Raw genomic sequence first — 21,373 nt, forward strand, 5'->3', positions numbered from 1 at the left:
TCTTCTACTGACCTTCTTAAAGGGTTTCTACCCTCAGCCATCTGAAAAAAAGTCACATTACCAATCCACAACTCTATTCTGCCTCATACATAGTTCTGTTTAAACTGTTGCATCAAAGATATCCAGGGAAGACTTCTTCACACCAGGTTTTAACAGGAAGACAAGGGAGCCCTTTAGAGGTGCCACCCATAGACATCTTGCATCAGCGCTGTGGTAGCTTGTACCTGGGAACCTGCCAGAGCAACCAACATTGTGCCCAGAAAGTAGCTTCCTTGGGCCTTAAAACGTTGAACCAGCAGCTGACCCAGTTGCAACCTGGAGCCAGCTACCCGGAACAGGTCATGACCTTTGTGTTTGCTTAGATTAGGAAAGCCCTCCGTGTCAGTCCATACAGGCACAGACATGATTTAACCTCACGGAATTCCCAAGAAGCTCTTTACTCACAGTCTCACTCCAGAGACGTTACCACCCTGTAGCTTTTAAAGGAGGGGCGGTTTTCTAGAGCCTGCAGGGTTAGACACTAGGAAATTCAAAGTACCATTTACATATCTCCCTAGTACGGGCTTGTTCTACTTCTGGTAAGACTAACGTCATAGAACAAGGCAGATGGAATGTTAAAAAGAAACGACCTAAGCTCCAGAAATCAGGACAGAGATTCTGGCTTGTTGAAAACCCTTCTACTGAGTGGGACCTCTCTGTTGCAGAGTAGTGTCGGGTAGGGCAGCCTGCACCCCAGGGACCAGGCAAGACGGTGACCTAAATCATTCGTGTTGCGCTGCAGCAGCTCCTGTTCCCTCTTCGCATTCCACTCCGCCCGCCTGTGGGGCTGGTTGGTGCCTGAGGGCTGCTCTCAGGAAAGTCTGCCCTACCTGATATTTGGTAGATTGATTAAAGACTTCAAATTCCATGAATCAAGATAGTTCTTAGAAACCAACTGATGAGCCTCTCAAAATGTGTTCAGCTCCAGAGCCCCGGGTTTGCTGAACTCTCCAGACAATTCATAATTCGAAGGAGCAGTTCGAGCCCCCTTCTGCTAAACTGTCAGAGGGTGGCACCAATGAACAGCGCTGTGTGGGAAAAGCCCAGTTCCTCCCCAGCTCGGTGCACACCTGCTGTGTGTGAAGGCACCAGAAACCTTGAGACCCCTTTTGGTATCTGGTGCCTTTGAAGAGGCTTAAAAACTTTGTTTATCTGGGGTCGTGTGGAATGCAGTGGTGCTGCCTTTAGACCTGGACAACCGGGCCCCGTGCTTTAGAGGACCCCCTCTAGCTCTCCTTCAGCAGCATCCCTCTCTGTGGGATAAGGGTGCTCACCCAGAGCTTGCAGGCTCCCGCATCCACTCCTTGACCACCCTTGAGCTACCTGGATCCCCAAAATCTAGTGGGTACCTGGACATCCCAGTGCCTTCCGCCAGGGCCTCTGCAGCCTCTCTCCATTCGTAACCCAGGACTGAGGGCAGGAATGATGGAGAGGCTGGGATGGCAACAGGGGTATTCCACACACAGGCATGTGAAGAGAAGTCAGGAATAGGCTGGGGTCCCTATTTATATTCTTGTGCCCACAAATACAGGCTAGGTCTAGAATCCAGAAATGTCTTCTTCATTCAAAAATATCTTAAAAAAAAAATCTTTAGAACACTTATATTTTTATTTCACAAGTGCTTAAAGCCCCAAAGCCTGAGCAATTAATTCCAGAACCTTAAAGCTCATATGGGTGATGCGGAACATGCCTTCTTTACTGTAGCTAGGGTGGGGAGCAGGGAAGGCCTCCATCCTGTTCTGCACTCTGACTCAGCTGGTTGCAGGGTGTACCCCAGGAGGAACAAAGGGACCCTGTCAGCAGTGAGCAATACTGCCAAGATTTCCCGTCAGGCCCTGTCAGGCCCGTGTCTGCCGTTCCTCCATTACTTTCCTAAAATCCCAAATACCTTTAGAGGTCCAGAAACCAGAATAGGGCTTCTCCAAATAGGAGATAACTCGAGCCTGACTTAATGAGAAATCACAAAAGTACTTGTTCAACTTGGGGCTACAGAAATATTGGCAAGAAGACCAAAGAAATTCTCCAGGGAAGTCATCCAACACTGAAGCGGCAGCTTGTAAGGAACTGAAATGTTCTCTCAGAAATTTACAGTAATTGTTCTTACAAAAGAATTTCTTTTGAGGTATGGTGAAGTATGTGATTACATCAGGAATGGTTTGAAAATATCAGAAAGGAGTAAACTAGCTTTCCTGTCCCTGAGGGTTACTTTTAGAGTCAGAGGGTTTGCCTACTTTGAAGCTGGAAGAAAATGAGGTAAAGTCTCACTTTTTAGACGAGGAGGCTGAGGCTCAGGGATGGTACCTGCTCTGCCCCAAAGCTGTTGTGTGGATTGTTAACCCATAGTGCTGCTTTGTGACAGGGCTGCTGTTGGTCTCTGGGCTTCCAGAGCCTTTGATTCTAGGGCTATACATTTGATAGATTAAATTTGACACAGTTTTTGAAAATTCATAATGATCTAAGAAAACTTGCATAAAGTGTCTGTCACCATTTGCTGTCTTGGTGTTGTCTGAATTAGAGAAGTTTTAGAGAAACACTGGGCTTTGTTTGCTTGGAGGAGTCGGAAACCACGAAACATTTTGAAGAGAGTACCTGAATGTCTTGATAAGAGCTTGCTTTCCAAAAGTGAAGTTCACCTCAGAGATTTCTAAACATCTTTTTTTTTTTCCCCCTTTTAAAACTATGTCCATTGGAGTCAGGGCTGCAAGAGAAGAAAGCTGGCCCATGGGCCCAAGGGAATTTGTGCAGCTAATCCAGTCTTTGGGAAGAGCAGGCATGGAGGGGTAAGGGCCATGGGCCTCTCCAGCATGAGTTCCAGTCAGGTTAGGAGCAGTTAGTTAGCAGAATTAGGAACGGTCCCCAAGGGACTGTTCCAAGCCATTCACCTGGGAAAGGGATATGAAAGTTCCAGATTAAACAATTCTGCCTTCGAGACTGTTTTGGCTCTCCCTAGCCTTCGCCATCTCTGTTTCCTTTACATGTGTTTCTGAGTCCTATAGATAGCATATTCACCCCCTACTATTCCTATCCCCCCTCTCCCTCCTCACCAGGTCCGTCTGTCTTACCCCAACTCCTTTGGTTCCATGCTTCTGGTTCTGTTTACTCAAGAACAGTGGAAGCAAGTTATGAGAAGCAACAGAGTTGTGTGTGTGGGGTGGGGGTGGAGGCGAGGGGGGCGGGGCAGGCCACAAGAAATGACAGGTTCGTTGACCCCAATTCTGACTTTGATATATGTGTTATTTTAAATAAGCCTATGTAAACTAAAACAAACAAAAATACACAAATGTCTTTGTTGCTCTCAGAATGGGAGTGGGTCTTTATGGGAAACCTATTTAACAAAAAAAGACAACACTCCTTTTCAGTGACCTGAGACCATACAAAGCGTAAAAGTGGACAGAAGACTATTACAGGGAGAATATATCCAAAACTATGCAGAATCCTCAAGATGATAATCTTCTTTACAGTAGTATTTGATTTTCTGTGGGAAATGTGAACAACTTAGCTCTTTGCAACTTAATCTAATTATATGAGAAACTGAGTTAAAGTATAAAAGTGAGAATATGTTTCCCCCCCACCCTACTTAAAGAACTTTGCTTAGCTATGATCTTACTAAAAAAAAAAAAAACGGAAAGAAAAATAAGAAGACAAGGGACCTGAGAGCAAAATACAGAATCAGAAAGTTTAGTTCCTAGGCAGGGTTCTTGACAGGAATTGCTTTTGAGGTCCTCTTTGAATGTATGCTCCTCAGTTTTCTCTTCCTAAAGGAGGACTAGACCACCAGACTGGCATTAAAATACTATGGTCAAGAAGTGTTTCATGATCCAGAGATCAAAATTCCAATATATAAGCCAGAAACATTTCAATCACTTTAATTAAAAAATTGATTTCAAGTGGCACAAATATTACTGGGGCCCTACAGTATTTAACTCCAATCCACATTACCCAGAATTCAGAAAGGCTCTTAGGTTTCTGGGTTGAGAAAAGATCGGGTTTTATGAATCTGTTCTCTGAGAAGCTATTTTTAGTTCCTGTCAGCTCCAACCTTAGGGTGCCCATGAGAGGAAACAAATTTCCTCAAGGATTTCTAAGTCAGATGAGTTCAGTATAACCTGAAGGTTCAGTTCAATTAGTTCAGTCGCTCAGTTGTGTCCGACTCTTTGCAACCCCATGAATTGCAGCACGCCAGGCCTCCCTGTCCATCACCACCTCCCGGAGTTCACTCAGACTCACGTCCATCGAGTCAGTGATGCCATCCAGCCATCTCATCCTCTGTTGTCCCCTCCTCCTCCTGCCCCCAATCCCTCCCAGGATCAGAGTCTTTTCCAATGAGTCAACTCTTCGCATGAGGTGGCCAAAGTACTGGAGTTTCAGCTTTAGCATCAGTCCTTCCAAAGAACACCCAGGACTGATCTCCTTTAGGATGGACTGGTTGGATCTCCCTGTAGTCCAAGGGACTCTCAAGAGTCTTCTCCAACACCACAATTCAAAAGCATCAATTCTTCGGCGCTCAGCTTTCTTCACAGTCCAACTCTCACATCCATACATGACCACTGGAAAAACCATAGCCTTGACTAGACGGACCTTTGTTGGCAAAGTAACGTCACTGCTTTTGAATATGCTATCTAGGTTGGTCATAACTTTCCTTCCAAGGAGTAAGCGTCTTTTAATTTCATGGCTGCAATCACCATCTGCAGTTGGATCCTCTTAAAATAGTCATTATAGCTCATCACATTAATAGACCATCAGCCTATGCCTTTCTTGCTTCCTCCTATTCCAAATGTCAGGGCTGAGGTGTGTTTGCCTGTTTATTGCCATGGGCCTTGGCATATAGGGCATTTCTTGGTCCCTGCTCACCTGGCTAGTAGCACAAATGCCATTACTCTTGGCTTTGCCATTGTGTACAAGTTGCTTATGAACCAAATCAAGATATGAACAACAGCTGGATTCTTATTTTAAAGGCGTCACATGATTCTAAGAGGAAATCAGCTTTCAGGCTTTTGCCTCACACTGGATTTGGTCTGTGGTTTCCCTGTAGCGTGCCAGAAACTTGCATGATTATTAGGGGTTTGAGCCACATAGTCAGATAGACAGGCCGTCACATGCCCACAGTACAGAATGACCTCATTAAGCAACTCATGTTTCCAGGATGTTGGGAAATTCAGAACTTACTGAAGGATCTTGACCTTGTAATATAAAGATGTCAGTGGTCGATAAGATTCAGCAGTAAATTTTAATCTGAATTTCAAAACATTGGGCTGATTGTTCAAGGGGATATCTGAATTGCTGATCATCTTCTTGCCAGAGATGGAGCAGTCTTTCAGAGCAGTTTGCATCAATTCAAATAGACTACATTAAAATGAGATCTCCTTCTATCTGAGTATCACCCTGGATGGACTGACATTTTCAAAGGCACTAGGCCTTAAAACAAGGTCCTACTGTATAGCAGAGAACTATATTGAGTGTGCTATGATAAAACATGGAAAAGAAATTTTTTTTTTTTTTGAAAAGAACATTTAAAAAAGAATATCAGTGTTACGTATATATGAATGTGTATGATAACTGAATCACTTTGCTGTACAGCAGTAATTAACACATTGTAAGTCAACTATAGTTAAAAAAACACCACCTTGCCACCAAAAAAATACAACAGGGCGATTCTGTAGGGCATTTTTTCATGCAGCCACCTGTGCTTCTGCCTTTTTTTATACTTCACTGTCATTCCTGCCTTGTTGTGGCTTCTAAGTTCTGGCTTCTGGGTCCAGTGAATAGGATTAAGTCAAAGGCCTAATATTCCAGTCCCAGGTTGGCCATGGATAAAGCAATCATCCATCTAATTGGAAGATATTATTAATAGGTGTAATAAAGCTTTTTTTTTTTTTCTTTTCTTTTCTGGGTCACTTAAGGACAGTTCCCATGGGCTCCTGAAAAACAGTTTATTCTGCCGAAGGACTATTTTCACAGAGCTTAATGAGGTATTAACACAGAGCCTAATAGAAACTTAAAAGTCATTCACAGGATTGTCTCATTCTCTACAGATGTACTTCACCAAACAAGTACAATAGCTTTGAACATCTGGAATTACTAGTGACTCATTTTACAAAGATTTGCTAATTATGAACTCTCCTTGTACATTTAATCACTCCCTGTTGAATGAAGTTTGTCTATTTGAAATAATCTATCAGTTGTTGTTTTGTTTTTTAAACAGACCAAGATCCTGCTCTTTGGTAATGAAAACCTAAGACAGTAAAGTGTAGACTTTAGAAATCTTCAGCCATTGTTGTCATCGCCCTCAGAGTTTAATTCTCTCTTCCAGTTCAGTTTCACAAAGGAAAAGTTAGGTACTCAAATGAAGGGGCTCCTGGGGGAAGAATTTGGCTCTTTCTAATTAGCTAGATAGCATAGTCTAACAATATTTTTTTCTTCCCCTATGCCCTGTCCTGACTTTCTACCAGGAACATCAGGAAGCTAAAGTGGCTCCATAATTCTCAAATGAGTATTTTGAGAATGCTCCATTTATAAGTACTCCCTTGAAAACTGGAACTTTTATCTCCTTGGGAATTAAGTCAACATTGCCTTGCTTTTCTTCATTCATTTCTCCTAGTGACTGTTTTTTCCTTTAGCCTGTCTCATGCTAAGGGTGCTGTGTTGAAAAGGCATTTTTTGGGGTGGAAGTTTGAGGGTAGAGGGAGGGTGTATACTCAGCAGCCTTGGGCCTCTCCTGAGAAGTCTGGAAGCAGAGCAGCTGAGCCAAAACTCTGGATGTAAATTCCAAAGTTACAATTACTAGCCATGTGACCATGGACAATAGCTTTGAGCCTCTTTGTTCCTGTGTAAAATGAGAATACTGTTAGCACGTACATCACAGAAACAAAGAGAAGACTGAAATAATATATGTAAAACGCTCAACACAATGCCTGGAACATAATAAGTATTCAGTAAGTCATGGCTATTTACTGTTATTATTGCTATCTGGGAAGACACTGTTCTTGAGGTCAGGTCATACATACACTCTTACCAAAATTTACTTGCTTTATTCTCCAGCTCTTAGTACATCCCCTCTCCCTCTGGCTAAAGGGTATATAGCTGCTCCATTTCTATGTCTATTGTCCAGTGAGCCTAACCAGGGGGAAACTAAGTGTATTTGTGTACATGAAGGTAATAATTTCTAGTATAAACACCAATTTTAATTTTAGGAAATCTGTTTAAAAAAAAACTTCATGTTTAGACTAATTTACACTAGAAAAATTCCAAGTCATAAGTTACTGTTTACTGAATGTTAACATTTCTATAACTAATTTCCTTAATAATAACCCTAGATCATGTTTAACTTGGATAAAGTACACATCATTTTGGATGAGATGGTATTAAATGGCTGCATTGTGGAAATGAACAGGGCAAGAATTCTTGCCCCTCTACTAATTCTTGATAAAATGTCAGACAGCTGAAAACAGAGAGGCTCTGCCAGACAACGTCGGCTCAAAGGAAACGAGAATACCATGGAGCGCCTCTCAACATCGCTGGCCCACAAGGACCTGGAAGACCAACACTGCAAAATGGCTATCCTTCCAGACTTTAAACACGTGTTCTCCACAGTCCCCAACGGAAAACAAAAGTGTGCTTTAAAATACGATGTACAAAGAAAAAGTTTCTCTAAACAGAGACAAGTTTTATTTTCTGACCATAGCATTTTTTTTTTCCTCACTTGTTTAGATTTTGTGTAGTACTAAGGGCAACTTTTTGGAATCTGCTTGACTTTGTGAAGAGATAAATTCAGGAATAGCACCACCGGGTGGGAAGAAAATGAGAGCTCTCCGTTGGCCAATAAGCTGTTAAAATTCACGTGAACATGCATAGCACTTTGAATAAAAGTTTTCTGAATGCTGTCTTTCTTTAAAAAGTCAAAAGTTTACCAAATGTGTGCGCCTAATGAAAAATTCTTTCCAGTTTCTAAAAACCTGATACACATTTTATAGGTACTTAACAATTACAATGCCATAATGTAATTAACTCTACAAAGAATGTTACTATAATGAGTGGCCAAACATTAAGACAGCCCTTACTGCTATCTTGAAGGCTTCCCAGGTCATTCATTGGTAAAGAATCCTGCCAATGCAGGAAGACATAGGTTCAATCCCTAGGTCAGAAGATCCCCTGGAGGAGGAAATGGCAACCTGCTCCAGTATTCTTGCCTGGATAATTCCATGGACAGAGCCACCTGGTGGGCTACAGTCCTTGGAGCTGCAAAGAGTCAGACACAACTGAGCGACTGAGCAGAGAACTGACTATCCTGTGTGCCATACTGTAAAGGGTTTATCTTATTAGTAAATTTATTGGTAAATGAAATTTAGTTCAAAGTCTAAAACTGGAATACAAGAGAATATCAGTTCAGGTTACTGTGAAATGCATCTACCCCTCTCTTATTCCTTCAACCTCTTCTCCTGGAATGTCCTAAAGCAAAGAAGACCGCTAAGCTACTATAGAAGAGCAATGCCCTGATCCTCCCAAACCTTTCTATAGTTGTGCTTTTGCTGCTTCATCAACAGTAAAAGATGCAGAACTGCCTTAGCTAACAGCATGTTCACGTTAGGGATAGGAGGGCAGGTACAATGGAGGAAGTAGAAATATATTGTCTTGATACATGAAGATATCGTGCCGTCCTATGGAATCCCAAAAGTTACCTTACCTACAACACTCTGCCCTCCAAAAGAGGACATAAATGGACATTCTAGGTACTAACTCATTCACTATTAATTTCTCACTCTCTCATGTATGTGTAGGAGGAATTTTGTTAAAATTCTTTGTTTCTAAAAGTTCACTTATATACTTCAAAAGTTTGCATCTATGAAGACCAAGGCAACCAGTCAATAATGAATTCCAAAAGCAGATCTTGTTCTGGACTCAGTTCAGGAAGGCAGAGGAAAGGCTTCTGACCTGCCAGAACAGTAATGGTATGCATCGAGAAACCAAGGTTTGGGGAAAGCCCAGTCTAGATCAAAGTGCTTTGGAGGTCTTTCTGAGACATTAGTTGGAAAACACTGTCCTAGTTGATAGGCACTTAATCAGTAGCACATTCAGGTAACTGCTGAAACTGGTACACCAGAAGTAACGAGGGAGTGCATAAAATTAATTTTTGGGTCATACCAAAATAGCATTTAAATAACATGTTGGCACAGATTTTAGTACCTTGAGAGAACAACAAAAAAATACTAGGTAGATACCACTGGAAAAAATACTCCATGTGGAGACCCAAGTAAATGTCTCATAATACTTGACTCATACAAAGTGAACTATAATGTGACTCTCCGTCTGTGACAGCCTGTGTCATCTAATTTCAGGTTTCTTGTTCAACTGTGACTGCCAGCTAAATGATTTCCACACTCATGAAATTTATGTCTCAGATTGGGCAGCTTTACCTTGTCCTTGGACTTTTCATTCTACAGAAGGATTCCTGGCATTTCAGAGTTACTCTCTGTATAACAAGACTCATCAATTTTACCTGCTGTAGCAATGTGCTAGACCAGGATTCACAAACCTTTTCTGCAAAGGGCCAGATCAAATAAGTATTTAAGGCTTTGTGGGCCACACGGTCTCTGCTGTAACCAGTCAGTTCTGCCATTGTAATGCAAAAAGATCCATAGATAATACATAAATAAATCAGCATGGCTATGTTCTAGTAAAACCATTTATTTAGGGACACTGAAATCTGAATTTCATAAAGTTTTCACATTATATTTTTAGTCTTTTGATTTTTTTCAACTACTTAAAAAAAATTCAAAACCATATTTAGTTTATGGCCCACACAAAAGCAAATGGCAGGCCAGAGTTTGCTGACCCCTGTGCTAGACTAGAGGCTTCCTAGGTGGCTAGTGGTAAAGAATCTACCTGCCAACGCAGAAGCCACAGGAGACACGGGCTCAATTCCTGGGCTGGGAAGATCCCCTAAAGCAGGAAATGGCAGCCATCTCCAGTATTCTTGCCTGGAGAATCCCATGGACAGGGGAGCAGGAGTGCGGGAGGAGGTTGGGGGGGCGGGGGGCTACAGTCCATGGGGTTGCAAAGAGTTAAGATATGACTGAGCCACTGAGCACGCATGTACTTACTAGACTTAGTCTTGATAAAAGTTGGCTGACAGATGTTTTAGAGACTTAAATAATGGCAATACTACACACATAAACTGGATTTTAATTCTACTGCTAGTGTAAAGGTCTAGTCACACATCCATGACTTTTTTGAGACATCACCACTACTGCTTTTGGATTAAAGCCTAGGTCATATGTTTAAATATTGCTGTTATGCTTTATTAACTTTTATTCTCACAGAGAACTGTGAGGCTAACAATAAGGTGAATTATTTAAATGCTGCCTCTGATTACACAGTCACAATATTCTCATGCAGAGAATAGAAACACTACTCAAATGATTGACTTCAGTGGGAGAAATCTCTAATGTAGAAAGGCAATGTACCTTTTAAACAGGTAAATAGTGGGTGATTCCCCAAAATGCTTTTTACTCCTATAAAAGCCATCTGGCTAAAAAATCAGGCCTAGTGACTGTACTTTTAACTAAATGCATAGATATGATAAATCAAAACAATTTGGAAAATGGAAATAGAGCCCCCCTTTTAAAAAGGAGGAAACAGCATTATCTCAGTGGTTTCTTTTCACACCAATACAACATTCAAAAATTATTCTTGGATCTTAGACTTACACATCACTGAAGATACAATTGTAAGTAGCAGATTTGGTGTTTAAAAAGTTAACACAAAAACATGGCTATTTTTAGGTGAAGAATACTTTAAGACAGAACGTAAGAGCTGGATCACAAGCAAGTGGATATATATTTCTGCTAGCTTTCCAGTCTCAGTAAAGTGGATTTACATAGAAAAAAACATTTCTTCCTATAGTAATTTCAAAAAATGAAATGTCAGTGATTCAAAATGACAAGTATTTAAGCTCTTAGGCTGATGGCTGTAGTGAAACAGTCACATGACACAGTTTTGTACGCTGCAAACATTTTAATGATTATTGTTAAGCATACATTTTGGAAATTTTTTTTTTACTTCAAACTGCAACAAGTTAAATAAATGTTTATAATATACAAAGAAAATACAACCAAAAGTAAAACTTGCTTTAAGTGTGCCTTGCATCTAAACCAGTGTTTTTTCCTCCCCCCCTTAATATATCTTTTATTTTTGAACTGCACAAACACACTTAAGAATTTGATCTTTATAGTATGGCATTTAGGAAATAAAAATATACTCCCACCTCAAAGAAATAAAAAGGTTGTGCATGATTATATGCCAAACAAAAGAGAGAACACTAGATACACTCTGATAGTGCAGGCATCATTAAAGAGGAAAAGAAAAAGCTTGAGATGCTCATTAACTCTCTATGTTTTAAGGAAGCAGGATTTCTGACCAAGTAGCTTAAAAGCCAGCAAAACAGGGATCAGTGATGGCAACTGTAGTGTATGAAGTATGAAATGACAAACTTTACACAAATACACTGTTAGAAATTTACCAGTGAACACTGAAGATCTGAGAAGCTGCTCTTTGGAACAGTCAAGTAGAACCACCTCATTCCAGTCACATGAGCCCTTGTAGCAACACAGTGTTCTGTGCTATGTACTTGCTGGCTGGATAGTTAAAGGATTTGTTTTGTCATTAGCAGCTAACAAACTTACTCCACGTGTTCTTAAAGCCTTAATGGTGGAAAAAAAGGCAAGTGTCATTAGCATGGAGGATCATATACTTCTCTGCAAACAAACACAAGAGGCTTCACTAGAATTTTAAGTCTCTGATGTCTCCCATTGCACTTCAAAGCTCAATTGAGATGAAAGCCTTTCTCCATTGTAGCAGCTAGCAGACGCTCTCTCATGATCTCCTCCGAAGAGTATTCTGGCAACTTGAGATAATGCACACATGTGTTCACTGATGGGTAGCTTGCATCAGTAGCATCAACCTGCACAGAAACAGAATTGAAAACAATAGAAGACCATGACTTTAAATATGCATTTCTTTCAACCCTTAGGTAACTAAATTTGGTTTACATTGCCCAATAGCTAGAGTTTGTACCTTGCGTACAACTGTGAGCCTGGGATGCAAGTTAGCCAGTCCCCCTGGAGGCAGAGTTGAACAACCAGTGGTAAACTGCAGAAATGCTTTCCTCTCGTCTGAAGACATACCACATAAAACCCGCACGAACCTAAGGAAGCCAGGACTACAAGAAGAAAACAGTTACAGTGATCTGATAGCTGATTTAAATGAAAGATACTACCACTACTTTATAAGCCAGCAATAACCCCCCAAAACAAATATCCACATGTCAAAAAAACCACATGTCTAGAGACTTTTGGGTAAGTATGAAATGAGCTGATGCAAAATACTTAAAAAATATCCTTCAAAGACTGTCTGTCTTACAAAGGAATATAGGAATCAAATATGCAACAAAGCCAGCAAATCAGAAAAGCTCAATGGAAATAGTGATTTAATGACTAGGAATAGTAAATGGGGACAGATTTTTGGAGATTTTTCTCATTCTGGGTACTGATTATGCAGGTGTGTCCATTCTGTGAAAATTCTTCAGGTTCTACATACAATTTGTATACTTCTCTGTTATACTTCAATAAAAAGTTTATTTTAAAAAAGCTATGTATACAATGTTACTTAAGTTTAAAATAATACTTTCTTATTTACATTACTTTGAAAACTTATAAATCACAACTAAATACAATTTCCTGATATGCGGCGAACAGAAGTGAATTGAGTGCTATTAGACATCACTGGAATAATCAACAGAGCTAGAATGTACACCATGGATTAGCTAATAATATGGAATCAAGAATTTCCTAACAAGTATAGGTATGTGAGAGAATCTCACAATGTACATTAATACATTGAAGAGTAAAGGTAGATGGTATATGCTCCATATCCTCAAATGGTTCAGAAAAAATGTATGTGCGTGTGTATAGAGAGAAATAATGTAAAAGTACAGCAAAATGTTAAGTACTGGTGATTCTGGGTAAAGAATACACAAGAATTCTTAACTATTCTTCAACTTTTCTGTAAGTTTTAAAATATTTAAAAATAAAGGTTTATATAAAAGCAATAAAGCCTAAGGGTTTATAAATGACCCAACTGTTAAGATGATGAACAGTTAAAATATAGTGAGTAAAGTTGGACTGTGAAGAAAGCTGAGTGCCAAAGAATTGATGCTTTTGAACTGTGGTGTTGGAGAAGACTCTTGAGAGTCTCTTGGACTGCAAGGAGATCCCAAATCAGCCCTGGGATTTCTTTGGAAGGAATGATGCTAAAGCTGAAACTCCAGTACTTTGGCCACCTCATGCGAAGAGTGGACTCATTGGAAAAGACTCTGATGCTGGGAGGGATTGGGGGCAGGAGGAGAAGGGGACGAGAGAGGATGAGATGGCTGGATGGCATCACTGACTCAATGGACATGAGTCTGAGTGAACTCTGGGAGCTGGTGATTGACAAGGAGGCCTGGCGTGCTGTGATTCATGGGGTTGCAAAGAGTCGGAGACTACTGAGCGACTGAACTGAACTGAACTAAAAGGAATCAACATCAGCTAAGATTCAGGTGACTTTCTATATAAACTCAGGCTTATCCATGAATATGTATCTTGATAATGGTGAGACTTAATTGCTTTCTCATTTTATGCATATAATTCACTGAGTCATTTAGAGAACCTGCCATTCTAAGATAAACATAAACAATTTGTCTATCTTAGAAAATAACCAACACATACCTGTCACGTGTATAACCCAACTTAGGTTCAGTATAATTAATAATATCCTCTGCTGCCCAGGATGGTGACTGATTTCCACAAAGAATCATTTGGACCTCTTCATGGCTGAAGGAACTTAATTTCTCCATTGGAAAAACTTTATTAAACCCATCTACATTTTACACACAGCAAAAAAACAAAAACAAAACACAACTGAGTTTGTGTTTCCAAGTTACAATTTCAAAACCACAAATTTCAAATCAAAATACTCAACTAAATGGACAGAAGACAAATATAAATATTTGAAAAAGCCAATAAAAATTAAAGTAGCTTGAAATAAAAACTGTGCTAGGGTTTTAAATACAGAAATCTTTGCTTAGTATCACAGATGTATATGTAGAGAGAATATTCAGACACTATGGTCTGTAGCCAAATTCCAATAATTTCCCAACCAGTTCTTTATGTCATACAAGCCAGCCAAAGCAAAGTTCTCATTTTAAAAACTAGTAAGTGATAAACAGTTCAATATATTTTGCTTCACTCTTTACCTTAAGACTTTAGGTTCTAATATGGTTTAATTCATCCTGATCCTGTATGCAACCTTATATCCACTTACAAATGAAAAAACAAAAGCCAAAGTAGGTCCCTCATTACTGAGGAAGAGCAGCTTAGGGTATGCTACAGCTTGAAAATGGTTCAATCTGTTCCGGGTACCCTGTAGGACCTGACCTAACTGTTGGGAAGACAAAAAACTAGATGACAAATCTAGAGATTACTAGCATAGTCTAATTTTTGAGCATAGCAGTATCTTAATTTCGGTGTCTCAAAGTAAAAGGAGAGGGATTAAGCTAAAGAGCCTTAAAATTACCTCTGAAGGCTTCCATCTGTTTCTGAATACCCGTATGCATGCAAAAGTCAAACATCAAATCCACATATTCTTCTGCATTATCCATTGTTATCATCTGCAAAGGAAAATTTGTCAAGGTAATTGTTAATATCTAGGAATATTTTAAGAGGATTTTTCTGAATTTACAAACATTTTTAAAAGCAAAATTTGTACCTCATCTTCACCACTTGGCTTGAGATCCACAGCTGTAAAACCATATATTCTTGAGGAAGGGCAAAACTGGAAATTTAAACTGGGAGGGCAGAAAAAAAAGAATTAGATTAACATTCAACTAACACTGGTGTTTAATTTTAAAACACTGCTGCCAAAACCACGAACCCTTCCATACACGCAATAATAACAAAATCACTCTTCCAGATTAGATGTTAAATATGGGGCCTTTTAAAATGCAAACCCCTGTGCAAGAAAACGATCTGGACAACTGTTACCAAACCTGGTTTTGCAGAAGTCGCATGAAACATCACCTTTCATGTTTCCATGTTTCACTTCCTCCTTATGGCACAAAATTAATGAACTAAAGATTTCTGCAATGAATTATGGCAGCAACATGTTTATAAGATTTTTTTTTAAAAAACAGAAACTGTTGCTTTACACAAGTCATTAATGCTCTATTGTTATTCTCACCTCAAATAAAACCTTGAATATATTAAACATAACTTCTCAATATTCTCAAAAGAAGAAAGGAAAAAAAGGAAAGCAAAGCCTTGCAGTCAATCCAAAATCACAGTTAAATATAACAAGGATATAATAATTACATGGATACAAATTAATAGAATTTTATGAAAAATCTGCAGTATCCGAGTTAGTTAATGCAACCACTGGGGACCAGGCTTATTGCAAATTACTGAAGACAAAGGAACAAAAGCTTTAGACCTTACTCATCCATTAGGCTGAAGTATGCGTGTGTGTATGTATGTATGTGTGTGTATATGTATATATGAAAGTATATATATATATATATATATGAAAGTATATATATATATATATGAAAGTATATATATATATATATGAAAGTATATATATAAGTGAATTAATATATATATATAAAGCTTACCCTAAATCCTCTATGCTAAGTGGAGGCCCAGAACCTGATGGATTCTTCAGCACTAGTTCTTGTAATTTTGTGTTCTTCTCGTCTTCAGAAAGACCTTTGTTGCTTAAAATCTGGCGCCTCTTGATGGCAAGGTCTTTAATTTCTTTTAAAAATCTGGCTCTGTGTGGGTTTACTAGTTCAAAGTCTTCCCAAGTTAAAATTCCATTAAACCAAGCTGGCGGTTTTGGTTTGGGGGGATCTAGAATGAATTCTGATTTTGAATCCTCCTCAAAGCTTCCTACTGAGAGTGAGTCATGCCCTTCTTCTGTAGAGGCTTCAGACTGACTTTCAGTGCAGTGTAGGTCTCTGTCGCCTCGTGACTCATAAATCAGTTTGCTCATATTACTTTTAATGTCCCCCATACACATAAGTTTAAAGAAAGGTTTGGAAATAGGTAAGTCCACAAGTCTATTGTCTTGAATGCATTTGGCCAAGAAAATTCCAAGGAAATGAAAGAGTTTTGTGATCCTTTCAAGCTCGTCACTGTCTTGTGGAAATGGAGCCGTAAACAGTCCACATGATCTCTGCACATAGTATCCGGGAGGTTTCAATCCACCTCCAAGATCAACCTGATTTTTTTAGAAGAAGAAATGCAAATAAAATCAAAAGACCCATAAACATTAAACATCTTAACTGTGCTAGATAGTATCTATAAACACACTTTATTAAATATGCTTTGTTGACTAAATTTTATCTTTTAATAATATCAAGATTATTCAATAATAAAAGCAGAGTCAGAAAACCTGACTCATGTTCTGAAAGCATATCCAATTTTTAACTTTCTAACTTTCTAAAAGCTGAATCGCAATCAAATCATGAAATAGGAAATTAATCTTACATGACGAGATTCATCATCTGGAAAGTTGTCATCACAAAGCCAAGCTCCCAAGTCAGTTCTCTGGAATTCTGCTGCTACCAGAGCATAGAACTCTAAGGTGGGCCCCAAACCAGTTCCTTCTTCTCCTAAAAATTCAACCTAAACATGAACAAATAAATTATGAGGGAAAGTAAGCTTTAAAAAAATCATTTCTGTAATGATCCCATTCTTGCCAAAATCCAGTCCTACTGTAATATGTTTTTTTAAAATAGCAGTGGTATAATATAAGCCACACAACAGTTTTTATTTTAGTTTTTCTAAAGAGAAATTTGATTTGTTGTACACTATTCCATATTCAAACACTGTAGTTAGCATTGTTCATACATCAATTTACTTCTCACAACAAACCTACAAAATAACCTATCATCTCCTTTTCACATCAAAGCAAGTCAAATTTTAGATAAAGAGGTTCTATCATTTGCTTGAGGAAATGATGGTATACAGATCTGTGTCTGTGTGTGTCTGTCTATGTGACACTAAAACCTAAACTCTTTCACTTATTTCTGACTTCCAGCAATCACTTTAAGGATTTTTATACATATTCCATGTTTTCTAGAAATTTGAGGCAGCGTATAAAAATATACATACATGGTAAAATAATAATTAAGAATTATCTACATTAGAGGAACATATGGGTAAAAGAACAGATGAAGGCACAGAAATTTCTTTCTTCTTTTTGACTGATCCGCGTGGTGACTGAACCGGTGTCCCCTGCAGTGCAAGTGTGGAGTCCTAACCACTGGACTGCCAGGGAATTCCCAGGCACAGAAATTTTAAAGTGAAAACCATAAGACTTATACATTTTCTAGAGATGTATCATATTTACCACAGTCTGTGATCCAAAAAATAAGCAAATCAGGTGGCTGACACCTGTGACAGGAGAGGTATTTCTTTGTCTCTCATATATAAGGAATATAATCAACAATGCCCACAATAACATCTCTGCAGTAAATATAATGAATTTCCTACAGCCAATTGCTATCAAATTTCTCAATACAGAAACAAAAACCCATGATACAACACCAAGCACAATTCAAGTTAAATACTACAAAACACACATGCTCCAAAAAAAGCAGGTATCTTGTGGCACAGCATTAATTAATATAAAGGTAAAATTTGGAGTATCAGAAGCCTTTGTGGAATACAGTTACTTGGTTCAGGCTTTGCTAAGAAATGAGCGGTGTCCTGCAAACGGACCAAGCGCTCTCCCACTTCATGAGTGAAGATACTCTTTGCTGCTCATTAAGCCATGAGATCCTGATCCTGAGGAGGTGAGCTGACATCCTCTCATGAGAGATGCCCTGCCAGAGGAGAAGGCCTTTACCCCGAAGGCAGAGGAATCCCTCTACACTTGTATCTAATGCAGTTTTTTTCCCCTAATGTAGTTTTTATGCAGTGGAAGAACAGAGATTGACTCTGGTTGTCATTCCTGCACAAGAAAAGAAATTTATATAGCGGTACCTCAAGCACTGATTTCCGATCTGCGTGTATTTGCATGACATTCTCGGCCCACTCCATCAGTGATTCACCACGTGGAACTTTTACTCTTTCGTGCTTGAGACGACCAACACGGAACTCTCCAGGATCATCTCGCCTCACACTACTTGTGGTCCTTGTTCTTTCCACAGTGGCCTCACGTCGGTTTTGTAGCCACACAATTGCTCTGAAATAGAAAAACATCTCTGTAGCTGTGGCCTACAGCAACAGTTGATTGTACTACTACACAAGCAACAAAATTCAAAATATTTAAGAATCTTTTAAAAATAGTATTTTATCAGGTGATCAGATACACTAATCTTTTTTTTAATTTCCTTAAATAAATTGAGAAAATACTGAGTCTGTATTTTCCCTTTTTATTTTAGCAATTAACAGATCAAAATTAAGGTCTGTGGTCCAATCCCACACAACACATAAAAATACTGACAAACTCATAATACCTAATAACATAAACATTTCCTAAATCAGAGAATGTAAAAAATGGTTAAGCTATCTTTATTAAATAACTAAATCCACCACTGAAACAGTATTGTGAGTTTGAAACATTTTCTTTGTAACAACGCAGAGCTAACCCATCTAGGATGAAGAAAGACTCCTGAACTAAGAATAACAAGATGAAAGATCTACCATATGTGCTGTAACTTTTTGGGTACCCTGAGACCAATCAGCTATATACTTTGAGAATCAATTTCCTCACTTATAAAAATCAGGAGTTCCCTGGTGGTCTAATGGTTAGCATTCAGTGTTCTTTACTGCCTAGTGTTATGCGCACAAATGCTTGGTAAAGGATATAAAATGGTACAACAAATGTAACTTATCAGGGAAACAGGCAGATCCATTTAAATTATAACTTTTTTACATCTACTTTGAAATTACTCTGGGTATTCAATCATTTAGTAAATATTTATGGAGCAACTACAATGAGAGCAGTACAATGTACATCCATTACATACAGTACAACATACAGCACAATGAGAGCAGTGAACCAAACTGCCAGAAACCCCTGCCCTCATGAAACTCTCATCTAATGAAGGAGACAGAAAAACAAAAAGTAAAATTTACAGTATGTTACATGGTAGCAAGAGAAAAATAATGGCCAAAAGATATATTTTAATGTTATGTCAAAGATATTTTCAAGCATTAAATTTTATATTCTTGGGAATTTCAGCAACTAAAAATTTATGTAAACCACTTAAATACTGTACAATAAATGCTAGCTGATGGAAAGCACAGCACTTAAATCCACACTGTTCTAAGAATGCTTATGTACAACCAGAAACCAAAAAATGTTTAAAAGTTGCCAACTCTTTTTTTTTTTTTTTTTTGGCCATGCCACACAGCTTGAAAGATCATAGTTCCCCCACCAGGAACTGAACCTTCACCCTTGGCAGTGAAAGCGTGGAGTCCAAACCATGGGACCATCAGGGAATTTCCAAATATTGACAACTCTTTACAAGAAACCAATATATTCTCTGCATCAGTCTTGATATAAAGTATATTTTAAGCTTATATAAAACATTAAAAAATAAGAAGACACACTTCCTACCTTGATGCACCAAATGCTGTACATGTGAAATAAAGCTGTCTAGTTTCGAACGGTATTAGAAAAGGACACTTGCTGGTTAACTGTTCACACCAGTCTGGCAGAGCTCCACTTGCCAATGCCAACGGTTCCTGCAATTTAACAAATAACAAAGTCTTATTATTAACAAAGACAAAAGGGAGTCGATTCTTAACAGGACAAATGGTGAGAGGAAGAAAAAGAAGGAGAGGTAATACTTTGAAAGTCCAACAGATTCAAGAGTTCAACTATCTGGTCTTATTACCTCAATTTGCTGCAAAATTTTTGTTGTGATTTTTTTGCTAGTGAATTCATCTGGTGGAAAAGTAAACTGAGGCTGCTCATCACCTTCTGTAAAAGTAATAGAATCAATAAAAATATAAACTGACTTATTTGTTTAAATGCCACAGAAATGAAACAAGGATTCTTACAGACCTTCCTGGGATATTCTTGAGTAAGGGTCACTTGCAACTATATACAGAATACGCAGGAGCTGAAGGACGTCTTCCACGCCACATGAATTCTGCCCATTGCCTGCTTTGGCCTGAGGTTGTTCTTTTGTCAAATTCAGAATATCACTACTTTGAAGAGTAGAAATGGCCCCCTGGTTTAACCCAGACTTTGTTCCATGCTCACAAAAATCCTATAGAAACAGGAAAACCAGCCATTAATCATTTTCAAGAAAAACAATATATCATCCTATTAGTATTAATGTGAAAAAGCTCGAATTCTTAAAAAAAAAAAAAAAAAATGCGTTCTTTTAAAATAAAAACAGTATCACCCAAGTCAAGGCTTAATGTGTTCTAAACCAATAAAATTCTCAAAATATAACTACTGAAAGCCACAGTTAAAACTATGTATTTAGATCCAATGCCACAAACCAAATTTGAAATTTTAGCATTGGCATATCAACAATGTTAATTCAACCTCATTTTTTAGTATGTCCCAACGAACTGCTCTTCTGTAAGAATACTTAAAAAGCTGCAAACAAAGCAAAGCCATTCCCAATCAAAACAGTGTCTTGATGCCAATATATACCTTATATGCAGCTATGAGCTGAGAACAATTTCTGTTTTTCCTAATACTTTTATTAGTGCCAGTTAATTTCCAGTGGCGCAGGAAAGCGGCGTCTGCATTCTTCTGCAGGTAGGTTATCAAGTCATTCTTTGGTAATTCATCAGTGCCAAGGTACTGTTCCACATGCTCTATAGACCAACAACCCTACAATAGGAAAAACCAAATGTTGGCCTTTCCTGATTATAAAGTCTATGGTATTTCACATGCATTTCGTAAGGTGGCTTCAAGATCATGCATTTAAGCTAATCTGAAGAATCCCATGTTGCTGATTTCTCCCTCAATTGTTCAACTGAAACACAGTGTTAGTTTTTCTTTGCTTTTCTTTTTCTTTTACTAAGTAGCCAAGAATAAAGATTCATTTCCTAAAAATACTTACCATTTTTCCATTTTCCTTTTCTTTGTCAGAATCCTTCATTTCTCTGTACATAATTCTAAACATGAAGATATTATTCAAGTTAATTCATAAATCAAATGGTTTGTGTTCTTTCCAATAAGGCTTCAATTCTTTAAAAACATATGATGAGGTCACTATATGCTTAAACACTGAACTCAGAGAATTTATTAAGAAAAAATGTATCACTTC

At 38.5% G+C, this 21,373-nt stretch overlaps 2 protein-coding genes across 10 annotated transcripts in view; one reads left to right on the top strand and one right to left on the bottom strand.

Annotated features, from left to right (window-relative positions):
- The window catches only part of AP4S1 (adaptor related protein complex 4 subunit sigma 1), a 48,602-nt gene extending 40,681 nt beyond the window's left edge, over positions 1-7,921 (top strand). For all 4 annotated transcript variants that reach the window (XM_070775990.1, XM_070775989.1, XM_019983857.2 and 1 more), the window contains one exon: positions 7,353-7,921. In XM_070775990.1, coding sequence (XP_070632091.1) covers positions 7,353-7,481 — 129 coding nt within the window. In that variant the 3' untranslated portion in view covers positions 7,482-7,921. The remainder of the gene's footprint in view (positions 1-7,352) is intronic.
- A 3,108-nt stretch (positions 7,922-11,029) lies between these two features.
- HECTD1 (HECT domain E3 ubiquitin protein ligase 1) overlaps positions 11,030-21,373 on the bottom strand; it is a 77,316-nt gene continuing 66,972 nt past the window's right edge. For 5 of the 6 annotated variants that reach the window (XM_019983529.2, XM_070775981.1, XM_019983531.2 and 2 more), the window contains 13 exons: positions 21,167-21,221; positions 20,752-20,934; positions 20,149-20,356; positions 19,979-20,064; positions 19,699-19,826; positions 18,117-18,318; positions 16,617-16,754; positions 15,740-16,347; positions 14,839-14,917; positions 14,647-14,740; positions 13,800-13,950; positions 12,109-12,253; positions 11,030-11,995 (listed from right to left, as the gene is read on the bottom strand). In XM_019983529.2, coding sequence (XP_019839088.2) covers positions 11,858-11,995; positions 12,109-12,253; positions 13,800-13,950; positions 14,647-14,740; positions 14,839-14,917; positions 15,740-16,347; positions 16,617-16,754; positions 18,117-18,318; positions 19,699-19,826; positions 19,979-20,064; positions 20,149-20,356; positions 20,752-20,934; positions 21,167-21,221 — 2,215 coding nt within the window. In that variant the 3' untranslated portion in view covers positions 11,030-11,857. The remainder of the gene's footprint in view (positions 11,996-12,108; positions 12,254-13,799; positions 13,951-14,646; positions 14,741-14,838; positions 14,918-15,739; positions 16,348-16,616; positions 16,755-18,116; positions 18,319-19,698; positions 19,827-19,978; positions 20,065-20,148; positions 20,357-20,751; positions 20,935-21,166; positions 21,222-21,373) is intronic. The other variant, XM_019983528.2, reaches the window with a different exon arrangement.

This window comes from Bos indicus, chromosome 21 (genome assembly GCF_029378745.1).
Source record: "Bos indicus isolate NIAB-ARS_2022 breed Sahiwal x Tharparkar chromosome 21, NIAB-ARS_B.indTharparkar_mat_pri_1.0, whole genome shotgun sequence".
Lineage (NCBI taxonomy): Eukaryota > Metazoa > Chordata > Mammalia > Artiodactyla > Bovidae > Bos > Bos indicus.